This window comes from Stegodyphus dumicola, chromosome 2 (genome assembly GCF_044657685.1).
Source record: "Stegodyphus dumicola isolate Sdum_Otavi_A_Nest chromosome 2, ASM4465768v1".
NCBI classification, from domain to species: Eukaryota; Metazoa; Arthropoda; class Arachnida; order Araneae; family Eresidae; genus Stegodyphus; species Stegodyphus dumicola.
This window is the reverse complement of record NC_140769.1, coordinates 170,735,812-170,753,448: the sequence shown is the minus strand read 5'-3', so window position 1 is coordinate 170,753,448 and position 17,637 is coordinate 170,735,812. Positions and strand designations below refer to the sequence as shown.

At 32.4% G+C, this 17,637-nt stretch overlaps 2 protein-coding genes and 1 long non-coding RNA gene across 3 annotated transcripts in view; 2 read left to right on the top strand and 1 right to left on the bottom strand.

The window, feature by feature from the left end:
* Positions 1–8,224, top strand: part of LOC118203884 (carboxypeptidase B-like) — a 61,550-nt gene extending 53,326 nt beyond the window's left edge. Inside the window, exons 10-11 of the mRNA XM_035376186.2 lie at positions 2,798–2,882; positions 6,121–8,224. Of these exons, the coding sequence (XP_035232077.1) occupies positions 2,798–2,882; positions 6,121–6,356 (321 nt within the window). The 3' untranslated portion in view covers positions 6,357–8,224. The remainder of the gene's footprint in view (positions 1–2,797; positions 2,883–6,120) is intronic.
* The window catches only part of LOC146998650 (uncharacterized), a 123,192-nt gene continuing 106,873 nt past the window's right edge, over positions 1,319–17,637 (bottom strand). The window contains exon 2 of the long non-coding RNA XR_015039655.1: positions 1,319–1,696. This is a non-coding gene — a long non-coding RNA (uncharacterized LOC146998650). The remainder of the gene's footprint in view (positions 1,697–17,637) is intronic.
* LOC118192697 (uncharacterized) overlaps positions 13,441–17,637 on the top strand; it is a 43,758-nt gene continuing 39,561 nt past the window's right edge. The window contains exon 1 of the mRNA XM_085811446.1: positions 13,441–13,806. Coding sequence (XP_085667572.1) covers positions 13,713–13,806 — 94 coding nt within the window. The 5' untranslated portion in view covers positions 13,441–13,712. The remainder of the gene's footprint in view (positions 13,807–17,637) is intronic.

Sequence of the window (17,637 nt, the reverse complement as noted above, 5' to 3'; positions counted from 1 at the left end):
TATCGAGCATGTTTGAGATGATTTAGAAAAATTTATAGCTGTTATCAATACTCCTCTTTAGACACTTGCCACGCTTGAAAACGCTTTGGCTCTCACTTGCTTCAGAACTGATAGACTGCATAACTGGCAGCATCGGTACATCGCTGTATGTGTTGTATTGCTTTTAAGGGATATCATACTCCATATTGAAGGTAATTTTCCTATACCAAACTGACAAATCCGATTTGTTAATTTTATACACATGCTAATTTCTATAACAACATAATTGTCTTGTAATTTCTTTCCATGTTATTTTATACCTTACAATGTGTTATACATTGTGGGTCAGTTTTATTAAATTGTACATTAACATTTTGGGTAATCGTCCTTTTTGTGATTTTTCCTTAAGTAATGATAACCCGTGTATATGGTTTAGGAGCCCAAACGCAAACAGAAAGTATTCCCAATGAACGCATGATAAGGAGCTATGCAATTCATGTGGCCTCGGCAATTCGGATACTGAATTCTTGATAACTACAAACGAGTAGCCTTGTCCGGCTCTTTCATTAGGAATGTGCCTTAAAAAACACATGGATCCCACACGTGAGTAGTATATTGTATACTGGTTCCGCAGCCGTATGAAGTTTATTTAGCTGACACCCAGTGTAACTTCTGTTAGGTTTGTAAACGTTTTCGTCAGGTGAACGCGCTGTATGCGCGTCTTTCGGTTCTGTTATTACACGTGTTCATTGACTACGCCATTCTGACCGGTTTAACTTTTTTTTTTATCTAACATACCATAGCCATGTAAATCAAGAAACACTAAATCATAGTTAGAGGATCATTTTTCAGAGTTTAGAATACAGGCCTCGGCGACATAAGTTACCAGATCTCTATGTTACCACAGCATCTGGAATGAGATGAAAAACATTGTTCAAAGCAGAAACTCTGCATCTTCGAATACGATAAATTATGAACCATTCAGTAGGAAGTATGATTTTTTACAGCTGACATAATACTAAATACTCCCATATGCTCAAGGAGTTCATTTTTCACAGTTCTATTAGTGAGGAACCTGATAAATATTAGATTGGTGTATAATTTTTGTTGTCATTATATAAGCAGAAAATCAGCAGACTGTTATTCAAGAAATAACGTCAGATTATAAATCAGATACCTAAATTAAAAGCTTATAATTTTTAGGATAAGAAGGAAGAATCAGCAAATTTAAAAAAAAAGTTGAATATTAAAAGTTAACATTTTATTTTCTAATTGAATGGTTAAGTATAATTATCAAAACATACGTAAATATTTACTTAAATTTATGATACCATTGTAATGAATATTAGCAAGAATATTTATTATACACTATTTTGAAACAGATGCTTGCATTCAATTTAAAAAAGAGAATACAGAAATTCCAAAAATCAGTTTTCAGAAATTGTTAAAATTCTCTTAGACTTGGCGAAGTGGCAAGGAATAAGATGCAAGTATGGGAAGTTAAGTTCTTTGAAATCTTCTGATTTCTCTTTTCCTTAGAACTTCATAATTTAATCTTTGAAACTCCATGAATTTTTCGTAATTACTATTACTATATTAACTTAGCCTGCTTCACTTTCACTTCTGGTATATAGTATTTGTTCATTTTGCTCAATTTGCTTCAGTCTTTAGTCTTGGACAAAAGCATCTGTGGCTATATTGTTCCTAATTTTGTCACCTGAAAGTAAATTCAATCACGCTTTCAAGTAAAGATAAATCAACAATCATTAATCGTTTGAGAAAGATGAAAGAACAACTGTATTAATTGTGAATTACAATGTAGGAAAATAAATAGTAATAATTGTTTGTTGTGGGTTTATGCTCATTTTACTGATATTATAAAGTAATGTCGATTGAAAAGACTTTATTATTAAAATAAATTTCTGTTTACTTAAATAATACAATACCAGAGAAAAATAATTTACATGAAATACTGTTTTTTGTTAACGTGAAAATTTACTATCCGAAAACAGCGATTACCCGAACTTATTGTAATCTTATTCTATTCGGATAATTAAAGCTTTACTTTATGTTAAAATATTAAGGAAATTTATAATCCAGTATAGGAAATTACTCCGAGAATTATAGTGTATTACATTTATTTTCTTTTACAGCTTTATTTCATACTCGTAGAAATAAAAGTGAAGATTCGTACTGATTTGCAATCCTGGAAACCAAAAATGTTGACTTTTTTCCACAATACACGAATTTTACATGAATAGAGCATATTTCATTGCTTACTTAAAAAAAAAAAAAAAAAAAAAAGAGAGAGAGAGAGATCAATAAAAATAATGGAACTATATTTTACAGCGTAAGTACTATTCTATTTATAATTAAAAAAATCAACAGGTTCCCACCCCATTTGATCTTTGGATTTGCATTGATCACAAATGATTTAACATTACATTTGCCAATATTGTGATCTTGTAAAGTACACTGTAAAATTAGTACATATAGAGTAATTGACATTTATAGGATAATAAGCAAGTCTTTCCTCCTTATGAAAACAGAAAAGTTCAGAAACAGTCCACTCAATATTACATCATACATAAGTTGTTTTTTAAATATGGTCCATATTTACGTACCATATGAAATGTCATGCATACATGACAAAGTGTATGAACGTAAGTTCTCAGCATTCTTTGCATAGAAGCTGACACAATCTGCATTCACAACATTAATACACTATAATTCAGGAAGTAATCTGATTGTATTGTTTTCTAATCGATTCCATAAAATAATTAAGAGTATTCAATATTTTGTATTTATAATTTTACAGATGGAATTGCTAAACATAGCAGTTTCTGCAGTTGAAGCAACGCACGGAATGTCATACAGATATGGACCTTCTGCCCAAACACTTTGTGAGTATTCTTTCACCTACTTGAGATTTTAATCTTCTAATTATGTGTTTAAAATCTGAAAACAAAATTCGTTATTGCATCATGTATAACAGCAGCTGAGCCTTTAGCATGTGCGCCCTTCATTTATTTATTTACTGACTTATTGATTTATAAAGACACATCTGTTAGGGAAAGCAGACTGTTTAATCAAAATCTTTCAATCATCATTTCTTTTTCTTGCTTTCAATTCAATATTATGTGAGTCGCAGTATAAGTATTCAGAATATTTGTAACTGAACTCAGAAGAACGGAAATTGATAGGTAATCCACTGATCGTAATTTCTTTCAATTTTTTTTATGTCTGGTACTCGACCAAATCAATTTGAAATACCAAATTAATGAGTAATAAAATTATTCCTTTCTTCATATTTTCATCATCCTTAAAAGAAACCACATAATTCGCTTAGATCTATCCTTCCTTGCTGAAATTAGAAACTCTCTTTTTTTCTAAAATAGTCAGAATTAGCAACAGTAGGCTAATAGAATTATTTCAAGACTATTTGATGTACAGGTGGGTGAATATGTAAAACGGCTGAATTTGATCTAGGTCTTCGAAAAACGTTGGCGGCATGGATCTGCATGGATATTTTATTATTTTTCTCACATGTAAAGTGAATAAAAGCCAGTTTTTTAGGAAGCCCTTCGTCATTGTCTCTTCTCTTCTTTCTTTGCTATATTCGATACAAACAAACAAGAAGCTAATATAATAACCGTCTGGGAAAACGTAAGAATGCATCTCCATCGTCTTGTAACCATCGTTCTTGCCACATATTTTTCTAACAGACTTTATGGTTTTATTAGATATTTTGATATCGATATAAATATAATTTTCTAGATTGCGTCTTTGGAAAAACAAATTCAAGTACTTTTAATCAAATGGAATAGATGTATACAACTTTATAAGCTGCTGTCTAAAATTAAGATCACTAACAAGTGATATTTCGAAAAATATTTGGTTTATTTTCATGAAATTTTTATACAGATGCCGAATACTATAAAATAGCAAACAGTAACATAAGAAAAAGAGGAGGTAAATAAGTTGTGATATAAAAACGAAACAAAAAACAAAATTATCATAGCGTGCAGTAACTTCGAACTTCCATTCTTCTAAAGTTCTTCTTTAATGCCTGGAGCGTCCGACAAAGCATATCATTTTTAAAAATATTAACAGTAACTAATTTGAATTATCGTAAAAATGTGATCATAACTTTAATTTTGGACACTAATGTAGATTATTATTTGATAAAAGTTAAATAATGGCTTTTATAATTACTACAAAAATTATGTTTAGGATTTATCGCTAGGAAAATATTTTAAAACATATCATTAGATATATGAAACTTGATAAGTATGGGTAAAATTCTCATTTTTTATTATTACTATCCTTCGGAAGTAATTTTTTATTTAACAAGTTTTATAATTTTCTGTATATTTGAAATAAATGTTATGTTAAGTTTTAAATTTGTTTGCTTTTAATAAGCATTTGACTCTATTGTAATTTATGTTCCAAACGCATTTAATGCGTCGCAGATCACCGCATCAGTGAACTGTCGGAGAAGCCAACGATGCGTGTATTACGACATTTTCATAGTCAAAATAAAAACTGTAGAAAATTATAACCCTTCACCTTCAACCCTTTTTTTAACCTCTGTTGTTTTGAAGTTTCAGCTTTTGGAGATCATTTTATAGTAAAGTCTCGACTTCATGGCGGATAAATTGCTTCTGTACGTTTTGAGGAAGATTTTATCCCTCTATTAAAAAATTCGTAAAAACTTCATGTCACGTCCATAAAACTTATAATAAATAAGTTTGGTTTTTAAAACGCGCTATCGTATTATCTTTAGAAGAAATGTATGAGATGATATGCAGCGGAATAGTATAATTCATGCTACAGTGCAAGCGTATTTATATAGCATCCGTCGAACATTCAAAGCAATCTCTCATTTTGAGCAAAGAAGCATGAATTTATCTGATAGCACATAAAATACCTGTCCTGAATACCCACCTTATCTGCCAGTTTTCTGTCTCTCTGGCTCTGCTGTTCCTTCCTGCTAAGATGGTTCTATGAGATCGGACAATGTTTTCGTGCAAATCAAGTTGTCCAAATCGAAACAACGGCCTGGCTCTGATAAAAGAAAGAGTTGACCAATCTTTCCCGAGATGCCAGGAACATTGCAGCCAAAGCGGATGTTCCATAGGAAGTTGTATCGAACATACCTAGAATGTAAACTTTTACATTTCAAATGGAACTGACTTTTTTCTAGTGTCGAGTTTTTTCGACCCTATAATATTGCCCTCCTTTTTTCTAAGGTAATTCTAAATGTGAAAACAGTGTAACATATAAAATATGGATATAAAGAGGCATCAGATTACGATGGTTCGATTTAAGATTTCGAATTTACGATAGTACAGAACACTTTGATGTTTCGAAAATTTTATTTTTCGGCACAGCAATATGAAAAATGATATGGTAACGAGCACATCATCAAGGATGCTGACATTTTGTATAGCTTTTGCTTGCAAATTGTGTCCCCCAAAACTGGTATGATTCTGAAGAGCAATATAACTACTTGAACTTTAATAAACGTCAATACCTCAGAGCTTTTTGCCAATAATTCTCGAGTCTCACTGAAAGTGAGACAGATTGAAGGATTTAGTATTGCAGTATTTCTACTTTCCAACAAGTTCAATGTTTCAAACATTGTTTAGGTCTAACATATTTTCGCTATATGTTCTGTTTTTTACTTTCAGTGGAACATTCAGTAAATCAAACAACATATTCAATATTTTATTACGAAACAGGCTTGTTGAAAATGTTTTGTCCAATAGTAGGTCCAATGGTAGGTGCTCTGAAGATAAACTAAGCTATAATATTCAGCAAATTAGGTATACCAGATGCAATGACGACTTCTGATGGGAATATGAAGCCTGAACACCATCTAAGTACATGTATAAAGAAACTTTTCATTACTTCATACGTGTCCTCGATTGTAATCAGTATCTAGCAACTGGAAGATCAGTGATTTGAATCCTGGCCAGGGAATTAATGATTTCTCACGTTTATCAGCTCTAAAAGGTATAATGGTATCTACAAAGAAGCTCCTACATCTTTCTTTCGTAAAATTTTATAACTAAGGTTTCCTAATTTTTAATTACGATTAAGTTTTATTCTTCTAACATTTTTACTCTTTTATTTCAGATGCTACAAGTGGCAGCGCATCAGATTGGGTATATGACGTAGCTGGAGTGAAATACAGCTTTTCCATCGAACTTCGCGACAGAGGGGTGTTCGGATTTTTGCTCCCCAGGACGGAGATTATCCCTACTGCTGAGGAAACCTGGGCTGGAATAGAAGCAGTTATCTCTCATTTACATTCGAAAGAATCCGCTAAAAAGGACTCCACTTCAGCCTCTTCTGATAATTCAATTATGTAATCTTCAACTACTAAATTATATTAAATGTGAAGTGTCGTTTTCAAGAGGCGAAAGGTTTAGAGACATGGCAAAGAGTAAGGTCTAAACTAAGTTTCACATCATGATCTGAAGATTTTATTTATTTGCTCGCATTTTACAGAGTATATCAACGGAGTTCATTAAAATCCCACAAGATTTAGGTTGCAACCTCTCTTTGAAGACCTCTAACAACCTTTTTTTCATCGCCTTATGTAGATTATGTTTATCATCTGATAAAACATCCAAGTGGTATTATTATTTACATAAAGATAATAATCTAAGATCATAATATCTGTGTTAAGTATACGCTTTAATATGCATTAAAAAATCTATTTATTTTACAAAGAGCACTAACAGTTTCCTCGTATGCTCGAATTGTAGTTTGAAATACTATACAGATACTTGGCGTAAACCTATTGCTGAAGATTTCATCTGTGAATGGTATTATCTGATAGCTTTTACAAACAAGATTAATTATTTTTTAACTATTTATTGTTCATTTAATATTCATTTGCTTATTATTATTATTATAAATGGTCACTTATTTATTTAAGTGGATAAATATTATATTATGGCCACTTATTAATTAGATTATTATAAATGGCCACTTATTTATTTCAAAGAGTCTTTTCAACCGTATGGTAATCAAATATTTTGTCTTGAATCCCTCATTGATGCTTCATGATTATTTTTCATGACTTGAAAAAATTATGTATAACGATGATAAACTCTTATCTAGTAGTCTTAAAAAACACATATTCAAGATTTTGAAGCTTTAAGTTTAACAGTTTAAATCTAAAACGCTACGATAGCATTTACTTTACTAGCTACCATAGGTGCATTTACCTTTAGATTACTAATAGGACACAGAAGGTCTAATTTCAGTTATATTTTTGCTAAGAACTCTTATACTATCAGGTAAATATTGACCAAACTGCAGCTTTCTTCTTGCCATTAGCGATATCACATACTATTGAAAAAAAGGTGTGATATATTTTTGACATTAAATATGGCTGCAGTTAATAAAAGATATAGTATAATACATCATATTGGTTAAAATATACGATGGTTTCGTATACCATGTTAAAAGAAGTAAATAATTAAGCTGCCTAAAAAGGGAAAAATTAAGTAAATTAATAAACTTTTAACATAAAAGGTAAAAATTAACATGTAACTTGTTTTAACATGTATTTTTTAGTTTTGGACGTATCTTAATACATACATACATATATATATATATATATATATATATATATATATTAGTTTATATATATATATATATATATATACCAGTGGATATATATATATATATTAGCATATATGTAACGGTTATTTTAGAGGAAAAACACATCGTTTTGTATTTGAGCCAATATGTATTTATTTTTACAATATTTATAAAATAACTCATAAATAATGAGCATAATGTAATGCCTCCGTATCCTCGAATCTATACCTTCCACATCTTAACACGGTTACCTGTATTATACCAGTGGATTATACCAAAAGGTCTATACTGCGTGCTTTTCGTGTAATTTACTGAATATGACATAACTAAATTGGTATATTATTATATCAAGGAATAAGCAAGATACAATAAAATAATAATAAAGTGAACCTTATATATAATAATAAAATGAATGGTTTTTATTGTATTTCTGCGGTCTGAATTTGAATTTTATGCAGGTTCTCTTTCTTGTTCATAAATATAAGAGATTATGTTTTATTTTAACCCTCAAAGGCTGACTAAACAATGGAAATTTGTTGTACTTTTAGTGTATACTATCATGGCCAGTTTCACAGAAGGCCAGAGCAATAAAAATCACCTTTTTTTTTTTTTTTTTTTTTTTTAACCTAAGCACAGCATGAAGCATCGTTCCGATTTGCACATGTATATCTGTGTTTATGATATGAATGCCACGGGAAGCCGGTAGTTGGAGCGTTTGTACTGGTGTGTGTACTTTTTATGCGACAGTAAGTTCTCACCTTGTACGGGGTTAGTAAGTGCAAACCATTTACTTCATTAATTTTCAAAATTATGTTAGACCGCAGTAAACCAAGCGTAGCTAAAACTGGAAGTACTGAAACAGAGGATATGGGGGCATTATTGTATTTCTATAAATGTACTTCATATCTACAAAAAGAAAAAAAAAAAAAAGAAAAAAAATAGACCTTGGTTGGTTCAAGGATTACAAGTACATTATAATAATGTTAATAATTATTTATGCACGAGATGCCAAATGATTGTTTAATCAATTTATCATTAATCATAATTACGAAGGAGATTTATTTATTCTGTATTTTGTATATTAGACAATTACATAAAAATAATCCCCGCTGGAGTATTTTTTAATGCTGTACTATATGAATATGATATATTTATTAGCTAATGAACATGTTTATATGCTTAAATTACGCAACTTTAATATATCACCTTTGCTATGCAATGTAAAAAATCTCTAATTTCAGATTAGTACCACTCAAAGAAATTTGGAAGTTTAGATAATTTGTAGATTGTATAATGAATAATGATTATTAAATGTATTTTTAAATTGGAAAATAAATTTCAGCAAATAAATTAATTAATCAAAAATGAATTATTATATTGGTCTGTAGAAAATGATTTATGAAATAATGACAAACATCACAGCAAAATGACTTCAATTAATCAACAATATTTATTGCTTCTTCGCTTCAGTGTTACAATGTTATTATTTTCTAATTTCAATAAATCTAATGCCATAAATATTGATTACTTTGTTTCATTTCCTTGATTAAATGGACCGAAAAGTTTAGAAACTGTGAAAAGTTCCGTGAAATCAGGAAAGAATCTGCATCGAAACAACTGAGGGAAAGAACATTATTTTATTATTTTTGATTTAATAATGTTTACTATGGCGTATAAATGTGTTTGTCAACTCAGAATATACATCATAATTCGAAATGGACATATGGCTTATGCCCACAATTAAAACTTAGCACAATTAATATAAAAGCAAATTACAATTTTTTATTAAATAATTCATATAAATTAATTCAAAGTTTTATTGAAATAAAAGTTTTTTTTTTTTTTTTTTTTTTTTTTTTTTTTTTTTTTTTTAGTAAATGAAATGAATCATATTATTATATTTTCTTCTTAACAAGATAATATTATCTTATGTGACACAAATTACTAGGCAACTCAGTATTTATGAAAAAATGAGCTTTGATTTTGAAGGAAATTATTGCGTGCGTCCGCAGGTGCGATGATTGGTCGCAGGTCCGATGAATGTACTCAGGTCCGATGATAGGTTAATTAAAATAATTTTATTAGTGGAAACGCTCCACAAATCTGGAACTTTCCACAACAATAGTTGTACACAGAGTATAGTCAGTAGCTACACTTCAAATTACTAAGAACGTTAAACACAACACAATGCAAAGCGCATCTGAAGGCATCTGAAGAGCGAAGCATACCCGGAGATACCTTAGTACTCCGAATTCACACTGAAGTAACAAATAAGCGCAGATGCCCTTTCTCCGCTCTTGCATGGTTTTCATCTGGCCGCCGAGGTATTTCTAGTACTTTCTGCTTCTTGAAATCACTGGAATCTATATAAGAGCCAAATTACGGTTACAGCTACACAGAACATCAATTAAAATGTTCATTACAGTTATACAGAGACCGAACCAAAATTTCACCAGAAGATCGCCACGCTGGCGCGATTTGTCGATTTCTCACCAAATTTGGTGATAAAAATTAATCGACAGAAATATCTCGCCAAATTAGCGAGATAGCTATTTACTCAATGTGCCCCCTGTATTCTTACTTTTCCGGCAAGCTTTGCTTCTCTAGATTTTCCCGTTCAGAAAAATACAACAGCTTCAAATATGTATAAGTGTAATAGAATCATCTAACTGTGCACAAAATTTAACACGTAACCATATATTTTCGTGAAATTTTGATTCAGTAGTCGAGAAAATGCAGGTTCTTATACAGAAAGTTAGTTACTAGATGTTCATTAATCTTAAGTATACCGGAATAAAATTCTGAAGGAGATTATTAAATAGCACTTCAGAAATAGTTATAATAGGAAACTACAAATTTATTAAAACTGTATAATAAGTTTAATTAATTATGATTACTTAGCCTTCGAAACGGGTCTAGATTTCAGAAACTACTCTCATGGTCTAAAAAGTGTGAAAACGATCTATTAGTGTTTATTTATCCGTGCAGAAATATTAATTTATATGCCTTAGTATTACTGCAATTGAAAGGGGTGAGAGAAAGTGAATTAAAAAAATATCGATGGATGAGAAGATAAAGTGAATTAAAAAATATCGAGGGGTGAGAAGATAAAGTGAATTTAAAAAATATCGAGGGGTGAGAAGATAAAGTGAATTTAAAAATATCGATTAACACAATACATTGATACTTAACCTTTAGTGTAGCTTACATAATTAATAAAAGCCTTATGAAGAATCATAGCACTCCTCCGAGTGTGCTATAGGGGTAGACGTAGTAAGATGCTGAGCTAGCAATTACAAGATTACTGGTTCGAATACTGGCTTGAGCATACTTTTTCATTTTTCCCGCTTCGAAAGACATAAATGTATAAATAGCGCTTTCAAATGCTTTTGCAATTATTTCATAATTTTACAATTTTGTAATTTTTGATAAATTTATTGATTACAAAAACTAACTAGATGCCGCTAAAGGAAAGTATATATACTAGTATATTTTTCAATAAAAGAGCTTGTCTGAGTAACTCCACTTTTGCAGTAATCTTAATCGAATTCTAAAATTAATAGAAAAGGCAGTTTAAGAAATTATACTATAAGGTATTTCTCACGCTTTCCTAGCGTTCCTTCGTGATGTAGTGGTTCTGCACGCTGGGCCGGTATTCCAGAGGTCCGTGGTTCGATTCCCGGCGAAGGCAGTTGCTAATTTGTCATCTCTCCGGCTTTTCCAATTAACCTAATGTCTCTACAATGCTTCTAATTTTGAGACCATACTCTTTACAGAGTTTAAAAAATGCACATAAATTTTGAAATTTTTTCCTCAAGTAGCTTTTAAGTAAAATGCCGGGATTTTTTTCAAAGGATATCAACAAGTACTTTAATATTATTTTCAAAAAGGTTCTGCAGTAGAATGTTACTGGACAGATAACTGCTCCACACGCTGTTTTCACCTTATTAAACAGCAAAAACTAATTTTAACTCACAAATGGCTGACTTTTGCCACTCATGCCATCGACCGGCCATAAGCCAAACTAGCTACTCATCTCCAAGTCTGTATGACGCTATGTATAGAAGCAAAATTAAGAAGAAGACAGGTAGCCAAGGAGCTAGGAATTATTAATTAATAATTCGCCCGTGGTTCGATTCCCGGCGAAGGCAGTTGCTAATTTGTCATCTCTCCGGCTTTTCCAATTAACCTAATGTCTCTACAATGCTTCTAATTTTGAGACCATACTCTTTACAGAGTTTAAAAAATGCACATAAATTTTGAAATTTTTTCCTCAAGTAGCTTTTAAGTAAAATGCCGGGATTTTTTTCAAAGGATATCAACAAGTACTTTAATATTATTTTCAAAAAGGTTCTGCAGTAGAATGTTACTGGACAGATAACTGCTCCACACGCTGTTTTCACCTTATTAAACAGCAAAAACTAATTTTAACTCACAAATGGCTGACTTTTGCCACTCATGCCATCGACCGGCCATAAGCCAAACTAGCTACTCATCTCCAAGTCTGTATGACGCTATGTATAGAAGCAAAATTAAGAAGAAGACAGGTAGCCAAGGAGCTAGGAATTATTAATTAATATTTCGTTTTCATTATCCATTTCATTTTGTGTGTGTGTGATTACGGCAAAGCCTCAAGGGCTATCTGCCTAAGGGGAGGGATGCCTTCGTGGAGGACTTTCTAAGGGAAACCGGCTCGTATACACGTTACACATGGGGAAAAACCACGAAAACACCCATGCAGCCAGCCCAGCCCGTTCGTGGGATCCGAACCTCGGACCGAACTTCCAGCCATTTCATTTTGAAAGGGAGGAAAATCTTACCAGACAAAACAAGAACCTACAATGTCTGCAGAAACTGTCATGCAATCGAATTTGGACCAGACCCCGTCTTTTACTGCCCCGCCATCTTGGCTTCAGTGCAGCAAATTAGTGATTGATCACAGGAAGACCTCTATGAAGAAAATTGCTTCGAGAGAACTAAAGTGGTCTGTACCGCTCATGGTACCATCTAACTGACTTCATGGACACCAGAACAAACAAACATTATCCATAATGAAGTTCATTTGAGGGAGGATTTTGAAGCCTGTTTTGAATTGGTGACTCGATGCCGCTAGATGTGCATATGATTTTTCTAGACATCAGAAGTGAAAGTTTGTTGGTATTAAGGCAAGTATCAAGGAATAAAATCAGAAAATGGCTGAGAGCACTCATCTTTGCTTACAGACTGTTATGCAAGTTTTTTACTCACTCGAATATTAAGGAAGACTATTAGTCTACACGTATAAAACTTCAGGAAAATCAAGATAATGATAGTAATGAAAGGATTTTTTAAAAAATCAATAGAATTATGAATATATTTTTTTAATCCTAGGATCATCAGGATGCGCCCCTTAAAATATGCGATCAATTAAGAAGCTTTAGACAAAAATTACGGCTATCAAGTTTACTAATTATTCTATAAACGGGTAGGAAAATTATGAGGGTAATATTTGGTTTCGCGAAGTTCTAGGAATGTTATCCAAAAGCTGTTTTACGTATTACTAAGCAAACAAAATGAACGGAAACATATCTATCGATGCAATATTCTTCGAAAACAGACTTAGTATAAGATATTGTTGCAGTCTAAAGAAGATAACGATGAAATTCAAAACGAAGAATTAGGAAATGAAGCAAATCTACTCCTGCAATGGACCGTGAAAATTGGACGTTATGCAAAGCACGTTGCCCTGCAAATTCTGTAACGGTAGAATTCACAAAAAGACACTGTCATTTTCTGCCTAACATTTTGCAAGGTCTTGGAAGCATTTCATTTCTTATTTGCAGGTGAATGTGAACAGCCAAGTCAGGGTTAGCTAAAAAAAATATTACTTAGTCATTAACTCATCCGTGTCATTTGTTTTGATGTGTCGCAGAGGCTAAGTCAACCACAACTTCGTACAATACATTCTTCCACCTCGCTCTGTTTTATGAGTCTGAGCGCGAATCAACGGAAGACCGACAAAACAATTAGTTATATGTCAGTTGTGGTTGTAGACTTTGAAAAATTTATGGCTTCTCTTCTCATATTTGTTAAAGAGGCTTCAAACAGTTGTCGAAGAAGTACCACAAAGCAACATGGCTTTGTTTTCGCTTAGTTTCAAGCAATTATTTATCAATTTTCCAATGGGTGTCGTTTTATATTTGGAACTAAAAACTGCACATTCGAATGGTAAGTTTTACAATAAATGTTTACATAATACTTTACTTTTTATTTATAGCGATTTATTATATTTTATACAATCTGTTGTGCTTCAAGTACCTGGATGATTTTCATTTGACTTAGAAATAACAGCTTTATAAGAATTAATATTGGTTAAGCAATTAATATAATTTTTACTTTATGCATGCAAGTTCCTTTAATTCTGAAGGTGAATTAAGGGTCATACATAAAGAGCTAGATGGCAGTCCTTTAAATTCCTAAAATCGAACCAGTTTGTACCAAAAAACATGCATTGACCTTGTTAGCCCAAAGGGGTGTTAGACCCAAAGGGATATTTTTTGCAAAAAGGCGTCTTGCATCGTTTCACTTTTTGCGTTGGTTCACTTTTCAAACTATTGCCACCAAATATTATCGCTATGTATTATATTTAAAGAAATTAAATAATGAAGAATCTGTATGACTGCATGATTGTTTTTCGCCTAGTGAAAAAACAACGGTAGCTAGAGCCATCAAATTTTGAATAGCGTAGTCCTCCAACCGAAAATGGGCACTTGGAAGCCCGAATTTTGAATTTCAAATTTGTTTTAGTATCTATTTAAAATTTTGTAAAACTTTAAAGAATTTTTGATTAGCAAACTCAGTGATTTCAAAGAGAGCAATGGCAACACTGTACCGGAAAAAAAAAAAAAAAAAAAAAAAAAATCAGCTCGCGAGATTGTGTATCGTAAATTCTAAAGATATGCTGTTTTTAAATATTTCGTGATATTGCTGTTGAATTGAATTTTATGGGGTTTAAGTGCAAAGAACGTGATATTTAATAAATATAGGTAACATACAAAACGTTAAAAAAACGCTCTTTTGGGCGTAATGTAAAATCTGAAGGCTTTCAGATCGTCTTTTTTTTCTTTCTCTTTCAACCGATTTTGTCTATCAGTTTTTAACAGAAACAAAATTTTAAAAAAGCCAAAATTCTCAGTTTTTTCACATATACACGTGAACACTTATTCACGTATTTCTCTTTCCATATCTATTTCAGATAGGTTCAAAAAGGTTTAAATTAGTGCTTATTATTTAAACTTTTGCCTATTTACTAATTACTGCTGCTATTTGATTTAAACCAATAATTGCAAGGTTTTAGTACCAGAAAAAGTATATAAGAAGCATAATCAACAGCTAATAACCAACTAGTTTTACATGATAATATTAATTAGATAAAATGAAAAAAAAATCAGAAACAAAGCATTGATTTGGATTTAAGTTTCCATAAAATAAAATTCTGTGGCTCTTTCGCTGCAATGAATAATGCATGTATAGTATTTATGTATAGCGCATGACATACTTACTTTATTAACTGACTTTAACATAACCACGATAAAAAGTTTTTCAATACATTTTTAAAATACTAATCCTACTTTATTTTAAAACTTCCAAAATTTAAATTTTACTTTAAATCGATTAAATTCCTACCAGGAACTTTTAGACCGTTAAAATACTATAAGTCGTAATTCAGTTTTAGTATGGAACTATTTTGTTATAAATGTGTGACAAATACAAGCGTTAAGTTATTTTCAAAATATGCTGAAAAGAATCCAGATCAACGAAAGGAAGTCGTATTTTTTAAGGTTGTTTTTATAGGGTGAGAAAATTAAAAACAGAATGAAAATAAGTTCAGAAAATATTTCAAACAAAATATTTATTAAATTGCATATTTAAAAATATTCTCGTTATCATTTAAAAAGAAACGTAGTTTCAAGGTCGATACTATAAATGCTACCGGAATAAAAATGAATTCATTTTACATTTTAAAATTTAAGCATTACTTGTGTCGAGAACTTGTTATTCCACTGTTATTTAATACTTCTAAGCCTCCGAATCTCTAACGAATCGAATAACGAATAATGCTTTTAATTATAATGACCAACCAACGTACTTGTGTCCTGTTTAACCTTCAACCCTTGTTTTTAATCTGCAATGATCTGCCTCAAGTAATTTTTTGGATATTCTCGAATGAAACGATATGTTCGATCATCGAATGAAAGGAGAGAACTAAATTGCTTTGACTGCCCAATAATCTCTCTGAAACTGTTTTTAATTACTCTCATTTTCGAAAATATTACTTATAAACGTAAATATAAACAAAACGTAACAAAAAATATGAATCCGGACGCTGGAGGTTTGTTCCAATGTTCATACAGTCGCATTCTGTTGATATGTGCACGACACCGCATATCACTAACAGCACGACAGCTGGCGCCGCATCTCTCTGCTGCTGGACGGCCCATATCCGGCAAACTGTGTCGCGCCGGTGGCATGAAGAGGGACACTGTACGCCCGAGGACCTGTGTTTTGTGTTCCTTTGTCCAAATCACACGTCAGGGCGCGATTGAATTAGGCCCTTGAATATCGCAGTTGGACACCAGAGCAGTGGTACCACGCACTCTTTACGGATAACTCTCGATTTAACATCCAGAATAATTCCCGAAAGGTAATGATATGGCGAGAGACAGGGGCATGCTATCGGGCGTCAAACATCGTCGAAAGAGACCTTACAGAAGAAGAGGCTTACTTGTATGAGCTGGATAGCAACGGACCGGTTGCACCAACCTCTATGTGATTCCTGGTGGTTCCGTCACAGCCGTCCGATATCGCGATGAAATTCTGCATCTTCTTGTGTGTTCTATTATCGCTGCATTGGGTACCGACGCGATATTTTTGAAAATAACGCTCGCTTGCATAGAGCTCGAGTGATGCGGAATTATCTGGGGAATTAAACCATTTCACATCTGCCGTGGTCTGCTAGATCACCGGACCTGAATCCATGAGACATGTTGGGAAGATGGATATCAGATCGCAGTTTCCTGCCAGACACCCTCCACGAGCTCCGACATGCATTACTACAGGAATGGGCGAGAAGGGATCAATGACACTTTGCCAGACTGCTGTAAAGCATGTATTTAAGCTAGAGGGTATCATATCCGTTATTAGCGAGTTTTCACTGAACATACTTCCGACCCATTTGGTCTTTCACGACGTGATGTCGTAATACACGTGTTTTTGTATACCTTTGCTTTATTGTTTGTTATGTGGTCTCGTAATGCTACACCAACCTCTTGGATCAATTTTAAGCATACCGATTAAATGGTTTTTATTTTATCCCGCTGTTGCCTTTTTTGCTTGTCTTTTAAGAACTATGCTCACTGAGAAATGAAATAAAAATTAGAGGACATAATGGAAAAATGATGAAGTGTAGGTTGTTCAAAAGTCACCAGAAGATCTCATAGCATGCCAGATACTTACTAATATTTTCGAATCACATAGAGAAATTATATAGAAAAATCCGAAATCCACGAAACGTCAGACTTTTTTCTAAAGTTTATTAATATTAAATTAAATCAGTTTTTCTATTCGTATTCCTCGGCTTACCAGCGATAGAGCTGTAAAATAGCTGAATACTTGTACTTCAACCTGGATCCAAATCTGCGCTATTGGGCTAGCCGCGTGAGGGTTTTCGTAATGTAGTTTCCCCCATGTATTATATAAATGAAATGTAGTTCCTTACAAGGTATTTTCTTTTTCCTTTCTGCATACTTTCGGGGTGTAACGGCAACACACTCGGCGCGTATTCGAGAGGTCCGGTTCGAGTTCCGACGAGGGCATTGCTCATTTTTCGTGTTTCCTACTTCAAAAATCCTAATGACTCTACATCTTAAAAAAATCATTCACAACAGCATTCTTTCCTGTAGACAGCCGTTATGTGACTTTCTATAATAATTACAGTCCCTGTACTTTTTCACTGCCGAAAAAGCTATTGATAAACAAAACAGTAAATCCAACGTCAGA